Source organism: Leptosomus discolor, chromosome 11 (genome assembly GCF_034619465.1).
Source record: "Leptosomus discolor isolate bLepDis1 chromosome 11, bLepDis1.hap2, whole genome shotgun sequence".
NCBI classification, from domain to species: Eukaryota; Metazoa; Chordata; class Aves; order Leptosomiformes; family Leptosomidae; genus Leptosomus; species Leptosomus discolor.
Window position 1 is genome coordinate 2699681 of NC_141401.1, and position 23822 is coordinate 2723502.

Consider the following 23822-nt stretch of genomic DNA (forward strand, 5'->3'; position numbering starts at 1 on the left):
TGTCCTAGCAGGTTGCATGATCCAGGCTGCAAAATGAATAAGCCTACTTAAAAGATGCAGAGAAATGAACCAAAATTCTCCTGGGAATAGTTTAAAATCAAGCCAACATATGTAACAAGGATGTGCCTCATACTGAAGCAATAACACATCAGAAGACCCAGCTTATCCTAACACTAACCCCTAACACTAACACCCCTCAAATTCTGGAATGCTTAAAAAATTTACAGTTGCATTAGTAAAGTGCAAATAGTAGATTACCTCATTGACAATGTAATCAAGAAGTTCAAAGATTGCCATCGGGGGTCTGCTGTCTGGTCCGTAGGCTACAACGACAGGGTAGAAATGGAAAAGCACAGCGTTACGCTCCTTCCGCACTAGGAGTGTTTTAAGAAGCTAAGTCACGCACTCTATCCTTACATGGCATCCAGTAGATCACAGGAAAAATGTGGACCAGCAACAGGATAATACTTTCATGCAAAGAGACACTGTTTTCAAGTCCGATCCAAACCACTAACTTCACTGGGAACTGTTCCACTGTGCTTTGATCAACATTCTGTCTTAGAGAGATGAACCATAACAACAGACTGGGATCTTAATGGTGCTCGTGAACACCAGAAGGATCTCTGGTCCTTGATTCTCAGATACCTCCTCTTAGTGAGACTGAGCCAGGTACCCAATAGAATCCCAGTTTTTTTCAAGCTTAAAGCCACACTATGCAGACCAGTATCAGGTAAGGAAGACCTTTACACTGTCAGAGAAAAGTATCAGAAAAGAATTTAACAGATTATTGTAACTTACAGCTCACTGGTCGACCAGGTGTTCTCTGCCTGGGCGAGGTCTCTGTGACTGGAGAATCTCCCTCTACTGGGCAGCCAAACATTAATTCAAGCTCCTTAGAGTCAGGAGGAGGAATCGGGTATCTGCCAATCGCCATCTCTACCAGCGACAAGCCCATGCTCCAGATATCCGATTGCACGGAATAATGAGTTCCCTGTAGTCTCTCCGGCTACAAAAAAAGAAGGGGAGGGGGAGAAAGTATTGTAACAAGAAAGAAAAAAATTGTATTCTGCCATAGCCTGGATAAAATGAAGGGTGAAACCCCAAGTTACTAGTATGACATGTTCCAAAGTGACTTTTTGATCTTTTGCTTTAAACAGCTCATCTGGAGTTCCAGGAGTTCCACAAACATTGCACACCACCACTGCAAGTAACCGTGAGGCTTCTTAAAAACAATGCCATTACGTTGCCAGTTTATTTCTGTAGTACACTGTCTAAATGCTGCAACTATTAATTACAGCGGGACAATCAGAGAGCAAGAAAGCAGAACTAGCACGGGCAACTGAAGATGCACCTGCTTTCCCTTAGAAGCTGTTCTTGGTGTTCTGCTTTGGGAAGGAGAGGGCAGGTAACTGTATGGATTCTGTATCAGTCCAAAAGTGACCTGTTGCTCTAGCAATAATCTTGTGGCTTGGTGTCAGCTGAGAAGTGTCACATTCTGATAGTTCCCTACAGCAGAAATGCAGTTATGCAAGGACTATAATACACATGCATACTGCGGTCTTAGATCGATATTCAAATAATTTCTAAATAAACTGTTTGAGCTCTAAAATCCATTGAAATTATAACATACAAATTGAATGATAACATTATGCAGGGCAGAGACCTCTCCTGGAGGTACAAATGATTGGAAAATATGTACAAAATAGGAAGACAGACATGTGTTCTGCCACCTTAACCACTCACATGTTATGGCCTGACAAAGAAAAGTGCAATAGGCTTAAATTTTTCTCAGGAAAACACAAACCAAGAAGGGACAAACACAAACACAAATTCTGGGTAGATTATACACACATGCTAATGTAAGTATTACGAAACTGCATGCAGGTAAGACACTCAGCTGAAACAATTTTGTGTGTTGTCTTTAGAAGACTCAAACACTGGAAAGATTATTTAGGTATGGGATTTTTTGGTCAGTTGAATCATGATCAAAACCAGGTCTGGATATTCCAGGCACATTGCTCCAGAGGTCCTCAGTTCTGATCAGTGTACCCATCTTCTGTTTCTGCCTGCAGAACTAAAACACAAGATTAGTCCTTAACTAACTCCTTTTCCTTAGTTTTTGCACTTGCTTTATCAGTACTGTGAGTGCTGAATATGGTTTCTGCAATTTTTAGTACCTCAATCTATATCATCCTTGGATCCATTTTTACTAAGATTTCTCAAAGAAAACGCTCACTTTGCTTTTCTCGATTTTTAAAATCGAGCTCAAATCTTACCAAAATGGTGCAGATTCTTGCCTGACTATATGCATATTTTGGAAAGATATACATGTAATTTGAAACATTCCCCTAGAATCTAAGAACGTAATATTACTGCAAAGTCCCTTCCCTCTGCCATAATGGGCGATGGTTTTGTTAAATTACTTTTGTAAAACATCTACTGTGATTATATTTGAGCTTTCTCCAGTGTCCCTCCTCAGCTAGTTCCAAAGCCATCAGGATAAACTACACAATTGCTGGACAACGGATAAAGATGCCCAAAACCAAAGATAGGCAAAAGCTTTTCATACAACGTAAGTGTAAAGGAAGAAGCGAGCGGATGAGAAAGCAGGAAGCACACACAGTACCAGTTACACAAGAATAATTACAGTCTAGAAAATATGTTCAAGTTAAATGTTGTTGACTGCACACACCTTCACATGGCGGAACAGGATGTTATATACATCTATAGTGTTATTTGAAAGACTATGCTAAGGGGGATACTGCAAGAAAAGGTACTTCGGATACTATCAAAAAGAATAAATAAAATCACCACCATGGCTTAGTCTGTGACATATGAAGACAGAGAGCAAAGCTACATGTCAGTCTGTAAAAACAATAAATTGAAGAAATCTGAAAGCAGACAGCACTTTGCTCTCATTCCTTTGACTAGAAGAAAAAAGGAAAGCCAGTGGTATGTCAAGGGTCCAGAAGAGATGGAGCTGTGAATTTTTTTCTGCTATTAGCAACAGCCCCTAGATGTGTTTGGGAACATAAGCCAGTTTTATTTCAAGTACGTTACCAATATTAAGTAACAAAAAAGAGAATTCTGTCTTTGATGCTGAAATGCAGGTCCCATGCTGAGCAGAAGTAGCATTATTATGCTTTTTTCCTTTAAGTTTAAGCCCACACAGATTCAATCCTACAGCAGAATCTCTGAACACTGACTGTACGAGTTAATTGGCTGGATGCTGAACAAGGTGGGCACGTTAGAGCAAGAGACCTGTTATTTCCATTAACTGTGACCTTCACAGAATGCAAGAGAGTCCACGTGAAGAGCAAGTTTCAAGGTATTCCTCGCGTACAGGAATAACAGACACTGTAAATAGCCTCAGATTAGCTGCCGTGGCCTTGTCCACACCAGCCACTCCCCCGCTTTCTCTGGTTGCTGCAGCCGTGCTGGGTTCCTGGGAGCAGTCACAGGAGGCAGCAGCTTGCCTAAGTGACCGCAGCAAAACGCTGGAGTGGAGAGAGAACCGCACTTAACACGGAAAGTGAACCATCAATACTGTGGTTTTTGGAGACACATGTATACGTAACCCAAATGCATTCACTGATTGGATCCTGCAAGGCAGACACAACTGCATCTCTTCTGTAGTCTTCCAAAACATTCCAAGCCGCTTGCCTTTTCTTGCAACAGTTCTTTCCCCCCACACACAATCTGATACGATGCTGGAATATTCCTGGAATGCAGGAAGCGCTGAACTATGAACAGCAGTGCAGCAATAACTGGTTTCTTGTTTGATTACTGGAATCGTGGTAACTACCATAACGTATAGTAAACTCAAAGCTATAAAATCTGTACTTACAGACATGTAGGAGCGTGTGCCAACAAACGAGTTTGCCATAGAATCTATCAGTTGTCCACTGACACCAAAATCACAAAGCTTGATTTCACCTCTAGAGTTTACCAAAATGTTAGATGGTTTAACATCTGGAAAAAAATGAATGGATGATTTATATTTATAATAGATAAAAATGGGAAATTTTGACAATGACAGTTACATGAAAGGTGAGAATTACCATGGGTCTCCCTTTGTTTCCCTTCTAACTATGACACAGTTCTATCCCTTCTCCGGGAATAGAGATTCGGTTCCCTACCCAGGCCAATTTCATCAGCTCTCTATTTAACTACAGGTCACAAAAAGACATTTTTTAAGTTACAAGCGTGAAAAAGCTGTTAGTTTTATGTTTTGATTTCACCCTGTTTCTTGGCTTTCAAATATTAAATTTGGGCACCGACATCCTCCTTGAAGCGACTAACATATGATGTAAATTTGAAAGCGTAGGGTCAGCATAACTCCTCTTCGATGATGTTCCTTTGCCCAGCGTAATCAATAAAGAGGCCCTATATATTTATTTTAAACATCAATGAACTATGGCAGTCACATCATCATCCCTAACTTCACCTTCATACGTACGTAAGCATAAATCATCCTATACCAAAACAGTTCTTGGAGCGTGTTCTTGCTCTTCTGCATTTTGTTTGGGGTTATTTTGGGGGGGGGGGTGGGGGGTGTGGTCTTGGTTTTGTTTGTTGTGGGTTTTTAAAAGCTCTGAAAAAAACAATTCTCCCATTATTGAAATTCTGCATTTAAAATACTTTGAGATTGTTTACCCGTGATAGAACCCTCATGATTTTGAATTCCTCACTTTTTCTAAATGGAAATTTAATAACGGTCACCGGTAGCTAAGCAACTAATTAACAGCTATTCGTGAATGCAAAGGTACAGTGAGCAACTGTTTAGTGTTTCTCTCATAGCTGTAAGAAGTTTTTAATACCTCTTGCTGCTTAGCTGGTCATTACCAAGGCATTACTGAGATAAGTAATCAACAGCTCACGTTTGCAAAGCAATGCTCCAGAAAAAAGGGTACTATAAATTGGTTTTGAAGACAGACCAGCTCAGCCTATCAGAATTTCACTTGAGACTCTGCTATTCAAGAGCAGATCCAGAAGTCTATAGCCAGTAGCGTATTTTCATTTGCTTTTCACTTTTAAACACAAATACATTCCAGGTAGCTTTCATTTCAGTGACTGAGGAACCAACCCGAGTTTGTGAAGTCAACAGGATGTCACTGGAAAGATGACACTAATGTGACTTCATCACTGGAAAAAAGATCTCAATTCAGAAGGTTATGCCTCACTGAACAAGATCCATGGAGACTGGAAAGGAAGACAAAAGACTGCATTTTAGCTGTTTCTCCCACCCCAGCCCCCTTTGAAAGAACAAAACAAAGCCTGAATCAAGTTGTCTGCTTTTGGAAGTTGTGGCCACATTTTCTGGTTCCTGACATCACCCTTCTAGGGAACTGCAACTGTCCAGGCACAGTGGCAATGGTGTTTTGTGATGATTTGTATACACACAAGTTCTTCTGGGCTCAGCTACAGGACGGGCAGCCTACAGCTTGTCCACTTTGCTTGGAGCAAGCATCAGCCCGTAGAAAATCCACACAGTGATATAACACAAACTGCTCCCTGGTCTTAACACAGAGGAAGTCGTGCCTGGGTACATCATCTTTCCACCACAAGGAAAATCCCAGGGCACGTGTTCCGTGTGTACTACTTGTAATTCCCCACCCCTAGGAATGCAACTGGCTTACATACGTTGCTCTCCTCAATAGATTTTGCTCCTGTAAGAGCATCAGAGGTACTGGGCAGTTTGTGGAGCTGCAGGCACCAGAATGTTACACACTGGCTAACTCAGAGCAGGGCTCCAGCAAAGAGAGATTTCAGAGGCCTTCTGGGCAGACAGCTGAACCTTCTGCAAGTTCTACCTCCTCTGGGCAAGTTTTGACTACGTGCAGAGATCTCGCCACATGTACACTTCACAATGAAAAGGAAGAATCCAGCCTAGGAGTTGGACCTATCAGTTTGGAATTCCAGCAGGAAAAAAGCCCAAACCAAGCAGAAGGTGCAGTGAAGCAAGCAGCAGAGATTAGAGATTCCGAGCTGCACAGGAATCTGCACCTACAGTTCTGTGGAAAAGCAAGGTGGAAAAAATAATGTTTGCAACATACGCTGGAAGCTCTGCAGAGCCCAAACAAATTAGATATGGCCTCTAGATTTGTACTGCTTATCTATGCACATCTACTAGTTCAATTCAGAACAAAGACATAAATCCTCGCTTATCTCTACAGCTCACGAATACTTCATGTTCATAATTAAATGGCAAATAACATTAGCATTCCACTGTCAGTGAACCAAACAACATTCTTTATAAGCATCTTACAATGCTCCAGAATCCACCTGGTCTTTTGAAGACTTAACTTTTACCTCCAGTGTTCCTCCAGCTGATAATCCCACACTGTACCTTCTTACAACAGCGCAGCAAATCATGACTCCTCACCGGAGTTTTACATAAAGCTTGCTTTTCTGTGAGCATTTTCATTTTCCTTGCAACGTGCCCAGCACAATCAGTGTGATGTTTGGAAGGCTGCTGTCTTTCCACCCCTCTAAATGTAGCACACTATGCTATTTTAACTCCAGAGTGTTTAAGCAATTAAGCAGTTTCTCTGGAAACCAGAGATTTCTATTGCCAATGGAACAGGAATGCCAAGGCATCCTTCAAAATGTACACTGTTACTTGCAAGAAACAGTCTTGCTTTCTAGATTGGTCTAAGTGTGCTACGTAAGTATTTAAGTTTTAAAGAAAATGAAAGGACATTTTCTATATCAGCCCAGAAACAGAGCTGTGCAATTCTAGAGAAGCCCTTAGCCAGTCCAGAGAGATGGCTACAGGGCACTGAAAAGGGAGCTACAAAGAAGTTTCCAGGATTTACAGGAAGTCTTGTGATCTCCAAGAGCTACACCTCCCCAGTCTGAGCCCTGCTCCATCCCTCCAGGCACAAGCCTTGTTCCTCCTAAGGGAAAGGCAACCCTGGACATTATCACAACACCATCAGGCAAGAGTTTCTTTTGTAGGGAAGTTACTGAGTAGCCAGACACGTGAGAACATATTTGTCTTGCAGCACATTATCGGTTTCCCAAGGCAGGATCTCATGAGAACACTCCAGGAACTCGCACACTAGAACAGACCAGTGACAGTGTCCTGGTGTGTGGCACCTTCTGCCCGGGAGCTGCTGCCTGCAACTGGAGTTCAGAAGCGTTACAGAGCACCTTCTATGCAAGATGAGACTTTCCAGAGAGAACTATGCTCCAGATTGTGCTCAAAACCAACTAAAATTATGTTCTCACTAACTTCTAGGATTTTTATTCAACCAAAGGCAAAACACAGCAAAAAAGTTTGTCTGTATTAACCTAATATTAAACTAATCTGCAGCAATATACTGTGTAATTAGTTACAGGACTTTTTCCTTGTCACATAGTGCCTTCTGGTACTAACCACAAAGGCAAACAGGACCACAGGAGTAGCATTTTCTGTAACCTTCCCTGTTACAAATACCTTTATTTAACAGAATAGGAGATACTATGAAAAATAATCTACCATAGTCACACTCCTTGCCCCTTCCTTTTCTGTCCCTGCTTTGCATCCCACCAGTTTGTCCTTTACAAGTTTTGCAGTTTCCATCCTGTCTTTTCAGAGGGGACCAAAACAAAGCATGGTCGTCCAGATGAGCTAACAGTCTATAGAAACACTGCATTTTCCATTCCTTCTTTAATAAGCCCTAATAACTTTGTCCTTGAGCTGAATAATGACAAGTGAGCGCTTTTCCTCAGAGCTCACAGTTAGTCCAGGACAGACATCTGTGCGTGGAAGCAGTTTAAGCTGAACCTCACGTTGAGCAGCTACCATACTCCATTTGGCGTTCTGCAGGCCCTTATGACTGTCATCACTCTTTGACGAATCCAGGCGGAGACACCACTGACAAGTTTTGCCAATTTATTTTTTATTCTTTTCTTTCAGATCAGCATTGTTTGTCTAACAGCAGTCTCTTGCATTCAGAATGCTGTGTATTAGTTTCTGCCCAGCATTACAGAAAAACGGTTAACACCTTACAGAACCCTCACCCTGGAAGAAACTCCTGTGAATTTTTGCCCGGTAGTGATGTTTTAAGTCCTTTGTTCTACTGCCCCACAATAATGGCAAAATCTCACTTGCACTAACCATCCTCAACTGCCATCAATGACACCAACACACAGACCTTCACCACTCTCTACCCAAAGAGAATACTCAGTCTCTTACCTTAAAAATAGTACTCTGATGAGGTTGCATACCCAAAGAAAAATAGGTCATCTTAAACTGCTCTGTATGCACTTAGTCTATTGAACAGTGCATTAGAACCCAAAAGGCTAGATAAATAAAGCATTACCTGAAGCTCCTGACAACTGATTTTTCTTCCCCAGACTCATCTACAGCGCAATAAACACAGCGACATGAGCACTTCATTTATATAATCTACATTAATGGGTGAGACTCGTCAAGAAACCAAAGAACAAGCTGGATGCCTACGAGTTTCAAAGGAGGGAACCCATACACAGATGCCTTACCCGACTCCTGTCTTACTTTGTAGCATCACATTGCACAAAAAAAAGTATTTCCAACCAAAATACTGAGAACGGTGTGTTTATTTGCTGGGTAGGCAATACATCTACTTTGATATGAAACAGCTCCTTTTTTTAAAATAAAAAAAGTACTAAGCTCACATTTTGCATCTTACTGTTGAAGATGCTCTATAGCATCATACTTTTACTTTTCCTGGTAATCTCAGTGGCCAGGTCAGTATTTCAAACTTGCTGACATTGCCGTGTCTCACACAAGTAATAAAACATAGTAATGGAATAAATTCCTCCCTGAAAATGAGCCATCACAAGCCTTGCTGTCTCTATATTTAAGAACAAATTCTTTCAGCCTTATGTTGCTATGTGCTCATGTTTAGTGAGGACATCTACTCATTTTTAAGTCTCCCACTCTCACCACAACACAAAACCAAAAAGCCTTACTCAACCAAGCCCAGCAACTGCACACAATTTTCCCCAGGGACAGGACGAGTGAGAACAAACAGCACATGTCAGATGTCAGTGCAGTGCTAGATAACCACCGAGGGCAAACTATAGGGGCTAGAGAAAGTAAACCATGGAAATCTCCAATTATAGCAGCTGTGTCACCAAAATAATGCTGACCCAGCTACACCAGGAGAAACGTGCTTTTACTAGTACCATTTATTTTCACTGCGAGTCAAGAAATAGGCAGTCTGGAAAAGTGTAACTTTGCCAGAAAAAGCTTCACCTGCACTACAAGTGTTTTCCCAGTGCAACATATCACCATTCTTATACTACAGACCTGGCTGCATTTTGGCTTCACTGGGTAGCATCCTTAACCTAGGGCCGTGTGACTCCAAGAGTTCTTAACACATAAGAAATTAAAAAAGCCTATGAAAGAAAATAAGATTATAATGTAAGAAGCTTTTCCTTTTTTTTTTATTACAAAAAGGCCAAGCATCTAATATGTTAAATAGCAGAGAAGTCAGTACATTTATGCTGGTATTCCTGCATTTTGAAGCCATGCTTAACATTCAGACATGCATTATCTAAGCATGTTCTGACAGCGCTAAACCCCACTGACACCATATTTCAGTCTACATACTTTTCACATACTTTATTTTTCCCACTTGCCAGTCCCTCCTTACCCGGAGTACCCCACAACAGTACAGCCAGAACACACCTGAGCATCAGTCAGCCTCCAGAAGAGCACTTCACACTGCAGGGCAGCAACTTACGAGTCAGCCAGACATGGAGGAAGCTGAACCAGGGCCCTCTGCAACTAAACCGCCAAGCTGGAACAGCTCAGCCTAGTGCCAGCTCACACACGAGGTCCAACGTACACACGGGGCTCTACCAATAATGACTGGCGGACAGTCTCAAAGACTGAAGCCAGCAGATTTGGCTCCACACGTCAAGAGATGGAAACATTGTTCTGACTGGATTTCCTTTAGCTGCTAGCACTAGCCACGATCAACTTCCAAAACGTTTTAGCTCCCGCTATCAGACATCGCACATTTCAACGACAGCTTCTGCAAACAGTGTACGAGGTCACGTATTCCTGATGTTGTCAAAGTACACAGCATGAGAACTGAGCTAAAAAATAATAATTAAAAAAATCACAATTTGTACATGGAATTTTACACTGCAGGGCACGTTCAATCCAGTAACACTGGAAGCAACATACAGAGGAACTTTTGATAGTCCACGCACTTAAAGTGTAATCTCTGATGTAGCCAATACTGTGAGGTTAAGCTGCACTTAAACAAGATCAGGAGGGCTTTATTTTGGATTTATCAGATTTACAATTTGTAAATCTGGAAAAAAAAAATAATAATTGCTGTCTCAGCAGCCAGCTGAGCAAGAACAACGTAAAAAAAACCCCAAGCAACCAACATAGTAACAAACCGCTGCTGGGGCTGACTTGAGCACTACAAGATACTACAGTAACTCTTGCAGTACGCCCTAAAATAAGATGATCTCTTTCCCAGGAGTCTCCCTTATGCTCTGAACGAAGACAAATGTCTTTGCAACTACCACTAGAAATCTTTAGAGTTTACCTCCAGCCTTCTTTCTCCAGGAGAGCTACATTTGATTGTTTAAAAAAAAAAAGAGCCAGAAACACATAATAAACACAGTCTACTTCACATGTAAGCTGATCCTACAACAGATTGTATAAGCTAGGATTACTAACTACTCCTTTTGGTCCAGCCATCAAATGTAAACTCAGACACATATTAGTGTCTGATGAGAATATTTTTATAATCTGAAGATTGATCTCTTATGGCACAACTCTCACCAAACAGCTGTCATGGCTTATACACATTGCATGATCACTGCAATGAACAGTGCCATTCAAACAAAACCATGAAATGCTCCATCTCCAGTCTTCAATTTACACTCACGTCAGGAATAATGGAATTTATTACTTTACCATATCAAGTGTCATTTTTGTTTAACAGAACACGCAACAGATAAATGAAAGAAATGGATTTTAAAAAGGGCAACTGTAAGCTGAAAATAAAGCAGTGCATTTATTTTACACTAAAGTAACTAAAGACACCGGGAGTGTAGAAGCACCACTCATTTTACATAGCTTCACCACGTTTTTTAAATTGTTTAGGTATAAAGATGCACTTCTGCATGCTAAATGTCTATAAATAGCACGTGAACGTAAGACAGCTGGTAGAAATAGTGACTTTTAGAAGTTTTAATGGCAATAATGAGAGTTGAACTGTCAAACTAATTTTAGATCAGAGATTTTTATTGTGAATCTCTCCAAAGATTTTCTTGTCACATTTAATCTCTTAGTACCAAAAGACTAGCAGTTGCAGTGAAGAAATACAGTGGAACAATACTTTTTAATACAGTTTTCTTCATAAAGAGTTAATTATGCTGTTACAAAACCCCATTTGTAAGTATCTTATCTTAACTGTCTGCTTCTCTTTCTCTCAACCAAGTACAGGAATGGAAACTACATGACGAGCTTACCTCCACACGTTGCCTCATTTCAGAGATATGATATTTCTAAGAAAGACACTGCCCACAACTGTACCAGACAGGGTGTGCCCTCACTGCAGCTGCACTGGGCAATAGGTAACTTGTCCCACGTGCCACTGCTGCAGGTAGAAATGCCTCAGAGCTGCTTCAGTGTCTAGCACTGTCCAAGACTGCAGCCTCTGCTTCTGTACCCATCTGTGTTTACCTAGAAGTTTATCATGTACTTTCCTGTTGAAAAAGCATTCTTCTCTTCCCAGAAAATGCAGGAAGACTTATTTGTTATTTAAGGGAAATAAATTAATTCCTCAGGTCCTGCAACGTATTTCCATCTTCACGGCAAGAGGGTTATTTCTGGTCTCAGGTTAAGATTCCCAGCTCTAGCACATACTCCCAATGGGCCAAATCACTCTGGCAGCAAGCGGTTTCAAACACAGACAGAAATTCTGTGTGCACATATAAGACAAGCATACCAGGCTTAAACCCTGGATTATAAACCCAGACAAACTGCAGTAAGATAGCAGAAGTTGAAGATAAATGACAGTCACAGTAAAATATTTGGATTAAAAAAAATTTTCCTTACACTACCCAAGAAAACCCTCTGAACCAAAGTTATAGCGAACCATAAAGAACATTTTAATCTGAATTAAAAAAATTATATTCAAGTTATAATGTAAAATTCTCACCTCTGTGCATTATTTTATGCTTTTCTCTCAGATATGTGAGTCCTTTTATTACCTAAAGTCAAAGAAAAAAATTTAGTTTATGAAACAGAAGGGATAATTGCATGCTTTGTCTGTACAAGAATTCCAACCGAGTGCAACGTAACAGAAATGCCAAAGTGTAATCACTACAAATCAATGTTCTGTTAATTTGTACCTCCAGCTCAGACTAGAAAAAGTCAACCAAGCCCTTGCTGAATGTTTTGCGTACAGAGCTTGTTGCACAACAGACACGAAAAGGTAACGTCTAAAATGTTTTAAGGAAGCATTAATTCTCTTCCTGTACAGAAGCATCAGCTGATACAAAAGCAGAAAATCAAAGCAAACACAAAAGAATGTGTTACTCATTCCAGAGCCCTGAGCTACCAAATAATGACATGTACAAAGACTGCTTTTTAAAATAAAGCAACACGCTCAGAAATTTGGTAATATTCCTCTCTTCCCACATCCTTCAGCCCTCAAGTGGCAGCTTCCTGGACCTGGCATTACCACACCGAGACACAACTGCACCCACTTCCAGCCTTTGAGAGCCACGAAGACGCTTACCGCAATGCTAACTTTGCCCAGTATCTGCTCTGGAATTCTTCCAGCCTTTTTCAGTACTTGATCCAAGGAGCCGCCATCCTAATAATAAATGTTTCATTAGTAAAGCTTTAATCAAAGCACTCTAAAGCATTTTAAACAGGACTGTAGTCTGAAGCCTAAGTTTGGTGAGAAAAAAAGTGTTGCTTTTCATGGTTGATTTAACATTGTTACATCTGAAAAAAAAAAATAAAACCACTCCTCAGTAGCAACTAGTCAGTTTTATGTTTATTCTAAACAAACATTTGGCCAGCAACAACATCCACTCAAATAAACACTTCAGACAATGATCTTCCACACTGGTATCTCCACGGTTTGGATCTTGTTAAGGAAGTACTGTCCACAAACAGCTGCCAACCAAGCATTAGGAATTTTAGAGATTTCTGTAACTTTCAGTCCATTGCACTAACGCGCATTTTTTTTTCTTGTCATAGCCATCCCATGATACTCTCTCCCCCTCCAAAGACAGAATGAGAAGGGCCGAAGCAGAGTAGAAGATTATATGTTTCTGATTATGGGGAGGAAAAATTCATCACACCATAAAAGACACAATTCTATTCCTGAATATAGTGTGTGCTAGTGGCACCTCACGATCCCAATTAAACCCAGATCCCTGTTCCTCTCATCTCCCAGCTGAGATCCTGCTCAGAGACAGGTGGCCTCCGCTAGCTCTTCATATCCAGGGCGACAGTCAACTTCCAAGGACAGAAGGGTAATCTGGCACAGCTCTCAAAGAACGAAAGCAGGAAGAAATGTTTGTGAAGTTCCATGGTCAGTAACAGTTTTGCTAATCATATTAGGTTAAATAAATTGAATGCATCCACGCACGCCCCCAGTCAAATATATTCCACTGCTGCCAAGAGTTTTTGAGAAGGAAAACAGTAAGAAAAATGCTATTTAAATTTAGCAACTGATCAGAGAACAGGCTTGTGCCTAAGTTCTGACTGTATATTCTCTGTTCTAGAGAATCTAAGGAAGAAATTACAAAAGTTATTTCTCAAAATGCAAAAAAAAATATCCTGTTGCCCAGATCAGCATTTGATATCTCCCAATACTCAAGACAAAAATCCAACTTGAGAAAATAGCTACCTTCTGCCTTAACCTATTCTTTGGAAGTTTCATCACCATCTATACATGTCAAAAGAAAGGCCAGAACGCCAAGTTTTATTATTTGAGAACTAAAAACTAAAGCTCCTACAAGAATAAAAGTATATAAATACTTATTTGATCATGTATTTTTGTAAAAACACACCCACATACACCACGCTTGATTAAAAATACACCACCAGAAAAAAAAAGTCTATATAAATCTCTTGTATAAGCAGTCTGCATTTCTGGACAGCTGTCTCCGCTGAGACACTGGTATATTAACAAAGATTTCATACAGAAAAACAACATTCCCCCCCCCCCCTGAGGCCTAGGCACCAGTCCTGGGAGAGGCTGAATACAATTGCCTAGTGCTGGCTGCAACCTCCAGTGTCTTTCAGGAGCAGATTTCAATCCTTTTGCCTGTTCAATACCTGCTGCCAAGCAAAGTTATGCGTTGGTTTTGAATTTATGTACCTAAAAATATCAAACACTCAAATCTTTAAGTTCCATGCCTTTTCCACCTCCAACCTTTTTTTCGTATTCATACCTACGTTTTATAACTCACTGCTAAAAATAAGAATTTTGACTGGCAGCAATTGAAAGATAGATATGTACAAAAAAAGACACTGGAGATTCTCATCTCATCTTTTATCCAAAAGACCAGAAACTTCCACACAACGATCCCCACTAAACCAACAGCTTAATGGCTTAAGCCATCTACAGAGTCCACCTTCGTTTTCTATTTCATATGCTATTGATCAATTGTTCTACATGTAAAATCTTGTACCCAGTCTTACTTCAACTAGATTCAGCACTGAATTGCCAGATTTAACACTGTCTTCTCAAACTGATGAAATGTCTACTGTCAGATACATCACTCCACGCTTAGGAATCTGCAAACTCTGATCCTTCCTGTTAATTTTCTCACTGACAAATAACCTGAAATTTAGGTCTTATTTCTACATGTAATTACATAGCACCACCACCTCTCTTTCGGCATGCGTTAACACACATGTTCTCTTAGCAACTGCAGATGTGCACGTTTGTGACATTCGTTAACTTTACCCTGAAACAACGCCCAGTCATTTTTAACATCTATTTTCCTATTTTTCAATTTTGAGACACTAACTTCCTTATAACTCCCAATACTCATTTGTAGTTTGGGGTGTACACACCTTCTATTCAGCCAGCACACGCTTATAAAACTGGATCATGATCGCTCGTTCCTAGGCAACCATCGATTTCTTCTAAAAATTTCCGTAAGACCAGAGAAGCATTAAAACAATCACATGTACTTCCCAGAAAAAAATGTTTCTTTCCATAGAAACCGTTTTTTCCAGGGAAAAAAATAAAAAGGTCTTTAGATTTATTGTATTTCATATTGTTAAAAACATCCTCTACTAAGTAAGCGAGGCAAAAAATTTGACTGACCTTTAATTACAGAAATTTTACTTTTAGTGTTTGGATCCATATGGTTAGAGAAAGGCAAACAGATGTCAAGAAGAATGTGTACTTTTCTAGTAAAATGAAACACAGTTAAAAATATTTTTTGCATTAAAAAATTTGTTTAAGATCCTTCTGGGCTTGTTCATTTCCTGTGCGCCATTCTTAATGTTCGCATTTTTTGTAAAATTTGGAAAAAAGGGGACAAAATATAGATTCATCTACATAAGAATTAACTACATTCTCATTATCATCGCTACTAAGGAGTATGCAGCTGTAGCATCAGTGACCTGGTCCGTTCTGCATAAAACCAAAACTAAACCCAAATCAGAACAAGTCAGAATTGGGTAAATATTTTTAAACTAAACAAAAAGGACCATGGATAAAGGAGAGCCAACTGGGAGGCTACACGTGTACAGCTTTGACTTCTACAGAAGAAGAGATACTGGAGAAGGAGACAGAACCGATCACACCAATCACAACCTCAGGTCTGCAGAGTAAACCTAAAACACAACTCCTTATTCATGCAGCAAGGTCTACTTTAAGTCCTGTTCACACACAGGTTTTGCATAAATGGTCTGTTAATAACTTTAAGCTAGGACAGATTTACATGCACTTACCATATGTTCCATGCAAATGCTGATTTCCCCATCGCTGTAAAAAGCTCCATAAAAGCCCACTATGTATGGAGAGTTGCACTCGTGTAGAACTTGCAGCTCACGAATGATCTGGTTTCGAATAGCTGGCTTGATCTCTAGATGAATTAACTGTAAAATAATCCACACTCTATTATTTTCTTAGTGGCAAAGTGCCATTCAGAAGGAACAGGTTGTTCAGAGAGGTTTTTAATACCTAGCTGGATAAGGCCCTGAGCAGCCTGCTCTGCTCTCGTAGCCAATTCAGCTTTGAGCAGGAGGTTGGACTACATGATCTCCTGAGGCCGCTTCCAACCAGAATTATTCTATGATTTAACTGTAAAATAATCCATCCTTATTATCTCAGTGGCAAATGGAAAAAACAAACCACTACAAAACAGTATGAGAAAGCTGAAACATCAATACCCATGAAGAGGTGGTACTTCCATCTCTTCACAAAATACATCTCTTACCAGAAATTTTTTGTTCCAGCACATTTTCTTCATTTATCTGTTTTATATGGATAGTTCAGAAACTGAAGCTCTTTACATCGAAGAAAAGCCATGAACAAACGTCTAAAGGAAACGTGTCAAAGACATACTGACTCAGAAGCAGCTGCTGAAAAATACCTGCACAAGTATTTGTAAAGCTGGAAGGAATGAGCTGAACCTCAAGTTAAAAACTCCCCAAACTGAATCTAAATCTAAAGCAGATATTAGATAAAATACTTTGTACCACTAAACTGTTTCTCATACAAGTAGTCTATTTCTTTTGTGAAAGGGAAAATTAAGAGACATGATGGAAATCAAATTTTAGTCTATACATGAAAGAAAAATTGCAGTTCAGCAAACACCTCTGTTGCATCAAATATTAATGAACTGGGGCAAAGTGTCCTGTTAAACTCACAGTAGGTTAAAAAAAAAAATCAATGAAATTGATTTAGTTCAAGAAAACCTCAGTGATGTGATTAGTTTGTAATTCTCACACCTCAAGTGGGCATTTCTCTTTGCTTCTCTCCAAACTGTCAATGTACTGAGTATGGTTTGTTCTTAAAGTCAGTATATGCACATTTTCCTTGAGTTTCACTGAAAATGACAGGTACTGAAAATAAAAAATGCAACACCTGAAGTCTTTCAACTTCTCAATTTAAAAAACTGGAAGTTTTTTAGCGTCGTATAACAATGGGATCTGGGATTTGAGCGTGATCTGTGTTTTATCCTTCTCAAAGGCGAGGTTATGTTTTCCATGAGTCACAGTAACCCGCCCGCAGTCCCACCCGTGCAGTACAACGGCAGACGTCCCGACACGCTGCCTCGCAACAAGGGCTACCTGGGCAAGGAACTTTGCTCCTGGAAGGAAGAGGTGTGAGGTTCCCAAACAGAAATAATCAGGCAGTATCAGAGACGCATTGCCCTCACCCTATTTGGTCCCCAGGGATACTGAAAGTGAAAGCTCCTCACAAACAAAATGAGAATTAAAACATCATGCTGTTTTAGCTCAAAAAAAAAAAAATCTCAGTTCTCTTACAAACTAGGTCACAACTGCTATTGGTTGTAAAGCATAAAGCTGAATCATTGGGAAATACTCTCGCCAGAAGGACAAGTACCTTTTTGCACAGAAGCCACCTGCACCCCATGATGGAGCTATAAAACAGAAGACATCACTGTACTCCAACGCATTCCCTCATTCTCAGGTTTTTTGAGTGCTCATTTTTTCATCCAGAGGCCCTTTCTGGTCTGCAGCTATGAAGGAAGATCTTAGGACAGGTGGTATCTTTCCCATTCCCTTAAACTTAGGGCCCAGAATACCAGATATTGACACTTTTCCCTGATTTCAGTAACTTCTTTTAGACCTTCTACTCATTACTGAGTCTGGCACATTTTCTTTGAAAGATACATACCCAGCTGAAAAAATCCTATTTGTCAAAAGAGGGAAAAAAAAGGGGGCAGGGGGAAGCAAATGCCTATCCTTTCATTACTAACAAGGGACACTATTTACGAAAAACTGGGAAGCTTAGGATAAACAAGTGCAACTTTTCCTACTTTGAGACACACCAACTTCTCTGAAAGCTGGCATTAAATCGCCTTTTTTCTGTGAGTCAACACCCTTATTTCTCTAAATAAAGGCACTGTATTTCATCGCAGAGAAGCTCCTTAATAAAAACCTTCCCTTAGTTTGTATTTTTGAGGCACTCACCTTTCTCGCCATTATGAGACCAGAAGGCTTGTGAGATACTTTGAAGACCACACCACCATTCCCTGCTCCCAGCTCACTGATCTTCTCAAAGTCATCATCCTTCAGCTCTCCAACTTTCTGTTTCTGGGTGAGAAAAGCTTCGAGGCGCTTTCGTTGCTGTTCATCCAATTCTAGCTCTTCCAGCTTCTTCTGAAGTGCTTCCAAATTTGTCCTGTACAACAGAGAAAGGGATTACTAAGCTGTCTGAGCTTACCTACCCAGCAGCGTTGCAAGAGGAAAAGCAATAAAGCACTGAGGTCAGAGGTTAAATCCACTACTTTTTTGCACCTATATGCATTACCTAGAAGGATCTGACTTGTACAGTCATCCCCATAAGAGACACATAATTGGAATTCTGATTTAAGTGAACGCTATTTTATTCCAGATAAAACAATGACATAAACATGAACAGATGATACCCAGTTTCCTGGTCTTTGAGGTTCTGTCCAAATTCATGCATGTTAAGCTTCACTACCTACAGGAGAGGATTAATGAATCAGCATTTATGATCAGAGATCTCATGAATCACAGGACACTATTTTTAGTTTTGCATTTTCAAGTATTGCATTGTAATTGCCTACAAAGTTTGTCTAAATATTTTATCTACTGATTTTCACATAACTATATAACTAATAATTCATTCAAAAGCTTCTTATTTAGATATCAGTAAAAAGTTATCAAGCACAGCCAAACAAACATGCATTGAAACACAGCCACTGGAAACACAGAAGTCATCTCTTTTCCATAGTTAAATGGATGTAAAAAAACCAGCCCAAAGGTTTTAAGCTTACTTTGTCTTTTGTTTAAGGGCACATCTACTAGAAACCTCAGTTTAATATCATTAAGCAATAGAAAATTGAAATATAAAACTTTAAACAGAAGTTAGATTTGAGACTACAGAAAGAAGTTCAGTTTCTCAGGAAGATTTAATAATTTCACTTCACGTCCTATGAAAATGCTTCATTCCAATAACATGACAACTTAAAAGCTCATTTAAAATTTCCCACTTCCAACAGCAACAGTAAGTTCCTGCAAGAGTAAATATTTAAACAGCAAATATCCATTTCGCTTAGCCAAATTTAATGCAACATTCCCAGGGAATACCGTGTTGCTAGGATGAAAAACAAGATCTACTTCTTCAGAGCCTAAACCACTTCCCACTAAATAAATCACTCAAATCTCACCAATAATCAAGAAAACTATTTCTATTCATCACTTCATTAAATGTCGACTTTCAAAACATGCTGTACAGACAGTCTCTTAATGCCCAGCAAGGTGCTGGCCAGTTGAGACGATACAAGGTGGATTCTCCTGGAAGCAATGACAAATAAACCCCAGACTCAATAGAAAGGCAGAATTACAGGATGAAACCCTCAACTCATTCGTTAGAGAGCACGCATTTCCAGGCAGGATAACCATCTTGGTTTGACTGTATGTAAGGTTTAATTGAGGCAAATAAAAACAATATAAATATTCACAGCTCTTCCTCACTACACAATCACTCTGAAAGTTTACGTGATGATGCACTCCTACATCATTTATCAGTTTAAATATGTTAGGGGGCAGTGTCTGAGCTAACTTAGGAAGTGATAATGCTTCGAAGAGCTAAACAGAGGAAACTGAATGAGACCTTTGATGGAGAGGAGAGTTCCATTCAGTCTGCTATTTTGCCATTTTAACAGTCCGAGCATAAGAGTACCAGGCAATGCTTGTGAGCAAGTTCCACAAAACACTCACCATGGGCAAATGAATTTGGCAATGCAGCTCAAAACCAGAACAGTCTTACATCGCAAATTTTGACGTACTTTTACTGTATTTACACTACCATACCTGCCTCTTTCTTGGTATAAAAATAATTTCATTCTGGTGCAGATACTTCATTTCCAGGCTATCCTACAAAGAGGAATATACTCTTACTTCTGTCCTCATACCAGGCTTTATACCAGTATAATCATACAACAAATATCCTAGAGTACCCACAATGAGAATTTCCCTCTGTAGGTAAGCGTGGCTTATAGGAACATTCAAGTTAATCTGACTTACAGACTCCGGTTTACAGATGAACCATTAACAAAGACATTTTTGAAATCTAATTTCTAAAATGCAAAACAGAAAGCAGATTAATCACTGGATTTCCCCTGCCCCCCCCCCCCCAAATGTGCCCAGTAAAGCAAACAAATCCCAGCCTGAAGTCAATGTGTGTCTTTTCTAGAACACAGCTGAACTACCTGCTCTTACACTATCATCACAAGACAAAAACTGGAGCAAAGTTAAGCAGTTCTTACTTTCCTAGAATGAACTCTGGAGCAATGAATGCTGGACAAATTCTGTATTTTACCCTGGAAGATTACTGTTGTGAGAAGACAGAACTCATGTTTTTTGCAGAAGATACACTGCCAAACCCTGCCAGTACAGCACTGATACACTCCCCACGTCAGACTGCCTGCGGTCAGCAAGGAGGTGAAGCACTCTGCTTGGTGACTTGCGAGGCCAGGAACACAACGTTGGCTTGCTCAGGCAGTTCACTCTTGAACAGCAGCAAGCTTTCTACACACACTTGACAGATACACAAAATCAGTATTTTTTTTATTGAGCAATACATTAAACATTGGTATTTTTAGGAAACAGAGATTACTTTTTATCCTATGAAACCCTACACAGCTAGCAGAAATGGAGAACAGAGATCCCTGGTATTTTGGGGGCCACTTAACAAGACAGTATCCTTCAGATATTTCTTTATATTATAAGCAGAGCAACTACAGTTCAGGTTCTGTCATTAAAAATAAAGTTTTTCATAGTGCCTTTTACCTGCTTTTACCCTGTGACTACATCAAAACATGGCTGCCCAGAAAAAAAACATCCTACAAGACATATTAAATTAATGATGCAGTTTTACTGAATGTGACTTTTGCAGAGACACAGCTGTTATTCTGTATCACTGCTTTAAAGAAGTCAGGACCATAGACAAGAACTCAGCATCCACCACCTGGATCTCTCAAAAGAAGCCAAGACAATTTAGAGTATATCACAGAATTTGAAGGAACATCCAAATAACTCAACAGCAACTGTTTTCTTAAATTAAGTTAAATATCTCTGAAATACAAATACATCAAGCTTCTAAACACATTTCAGTATTAAATGCTCTTTTGATATACAGGGCCAGATTTTCAGAGAAGCTCAGCAAGCAACACCTTTAGCTGCCTCTGAAGCCTGCATACGGACTTAATGCCAAAATGGAACCAAACTCTCCTCCCAAAAATCTGACCTTAACAGGAAATCTCAGTTTCCCTTGAAAAATCCGGTCCGGTAAGCCACCGCAACAACCGATCTTTATCTACAAGTTTTGAGAAGGAATTTGCTGTCATTTTAGGTATTACTGAAGAAACAGGGCTGCTCATTTGGAAAAATAAAGATACTAGAGACTTAGAACAGGATGCAACAAGGCTTTTCTCACTCTGTTTTGAAGAAAACAACTATTCAGTTTTTCTCTCGAGCAGAAGGGGTTTTCTGGGTTTGGAGACAACACAGAGACGCTGGAGCACATGACTTGGAGCAGACAAAATGCCAGTGTGATGAAACAAAACACTGGGTCATGTCGATGCTCTAGTAACAAAAATTTTCTGGGATAGCATTTCTCTCATCTATGTTAGTCTAATGTACATCTGTATAAAGCTTTTTTTCATTACATTGCTCATTTCAATCTCAATAAACTCGGCATTCACTTAAAATATAGGCATTTCTTTGCTTGAACATACAAATTATTGTTGGGGTCCTTGCTCAAACACTAGTCAGAAGATTCCAAAGGCTCTCAGATGGAAAAGCATTGCTGCCATGAATCTCATCACATCAAGTTTCTCCTTCTAGAATGTGGTCACCAACAAAATCACCAGAATGTTCTAAGCTCTAACAGTAAAACCTTCATTACTTGCAGTGACATGCAAGGGCCATGACAGCAATGAAGTTCTCAGATCTCACTTGAATTTTTCAGGACCAATTCTCTAACTGTAAATTAATCTCAAGACTTTCTGTGAAAGATATTAACCCAATAAATGCATTGCCAGATCTACTATTTAGAATATAACTATAACTATAACACCTTCAGTTAGTTTTATGATAATGGCATGACAGACATCAGGACAGAATTGATTTCTTTTTCATTCTGGCCCTTTGCTTGAAGCACTAAATATTAATCAACTTCAAATGTAAATAGATAAATAAAGAGTATTTGTGGCATCAAAACTGGTGGTGGTAATTACTCTCAGCATTTCTAGGAGGCAAGACTTTGGTAGTTCCAGTCTTGAGCTACTGTAAGAATACTATCCCCTGACCGGTAACTGTGACTGTTGTCTGGACCCTCACCACATAAAAGCTTCACACTCAGGTTGCAGTGCAAAGCGTATCCAGAAAGAGGTAAGTAAATCACTGCATGTGAAGTTTTACAAACAAAACTAAACCAACACAGACGAAATACAGAAGAGGGAATACTTAAGTCAGTCCATCACTAGGACACCATGAAAACGTTAAGGAAGCTTTGGTAGCTAAAAGTAGCAGCATGCTAGTGTGCTCATGTCTGCCTCCAGAAGGAGCACTAGTAGTTACTTAATCTTATATAAAACTTTTATTCAGAGACAAAGATTCCTATTAAAATTCATCACCATTACCTGCTGCAGTCTTGGAGTTGTTTTTTCACTGTCAAAGCGCTATGCCTTTGCCAGAGTTCCATCAGAGCAGGAAATCATCAAATCACCTCAGTGCTTCACTGTTCCAAGCACTCCTCTAAGGCAATAGGTTATCGTTTAATTTATTGCTATCAGTTTTAAAGCCAAGCACATACTACACATACTGCACTAAGGAAAGAATCCAGCTTTCGTAATGTGATCATCTGTATGAAGCTGCAGGGAGGTCAGTGCTGTTTTCTCTGTTTGTTAAAGAAACAGTGTAATTTCACAGAACACTATCAATAAATATATTCTTACCCAGCTAGCAGAAGTGGATAGATATGCTGTACAGCTAGCAGACACCACCACTGCAGAACATGTAGTGCCTGAACCACTGGACTCCAGACAATTATTACAAGATCTCTCTCTCTCACACACAGACTAAATGGAAAGTTAAAAATACACACTCAGGGCAAGTTTTTGGGGGAGTTGTTTGTTTGTTCCCCCCTCCATGTGCAGCACCAAGTACCAGGTGCTCTAGAGGGGGAATTCTCTCTGCCCACATGTGATCAGGTATGATCCTTCCTATTAAGTCAACATTACTTCGTTTTTGTACTCAAGGAAGTAAGTTGGCAATGCAGTGTCCTCCTAGTCACACGGCACTTCTGTAACCTCAGAATTTAAGAATGCAGAACAGAACATAACAAGAGTGCAGCTCCCACCAAAATATACACAACCACATCTCATCTCCCACAAAACAACCACCCTCTGATGCGAGCAAAGTAACTTCACCTCTTACTGTCAATTTACATTTTGCAAAATCCCCGTTTTATAGGCCAGCAGACAACCGCAATCTGACATCCTGGGGGAACCCACATACATCCACCCCTTCTGCAGCCAGTTTGTGGAGTATCAGAGAGGTGAGAAAGGTTTTCCGAAGAGAATCACTGCATGGGACACCAGGAGTTTTCAGATTTGATGCC

The 23822-nt window shown here is 39.9% G+C and overlaps 1 protein-coding gene across 1 annotated transcript in view; it reads right to left on the bottom strand.

Moving 5' to 3' along the window:
* MAP2K1 (mitogen-activated protein kinase kinase 1) overlaps positions 1-23822 on the bottom strand; it is a 40370-nt gene that overhangs the window by 4402 nt on the left and 12146 nt on the right. Inside the window, exons 2-8 of the mRNA XM_086471370.1 lie at positions 18143-18353; positions 15932-16078; positions 12744-12821; positions 12162-12213; positions 3848-3972; positions 799-1006; positions 259-323 (exon numbers count right to left, since the gene is read on the bottom strand). Of these exons, the coding sequence (XP_086327496.1) occupies positions 259-323; positions 799-1006; positions 3848-3972; positions 12162-12213; positions 12744-12821; positions 15932-16078; positions 18143-18353 (886 nt within the window). The remainder of the gene's footprint in view (positions 1-258; positions 324-798; positions 1007-3847; positions 3973-12161; positions 12214-12743; positions 12822-15931; positions 16079-18142; positions 18354-23822) is intronic.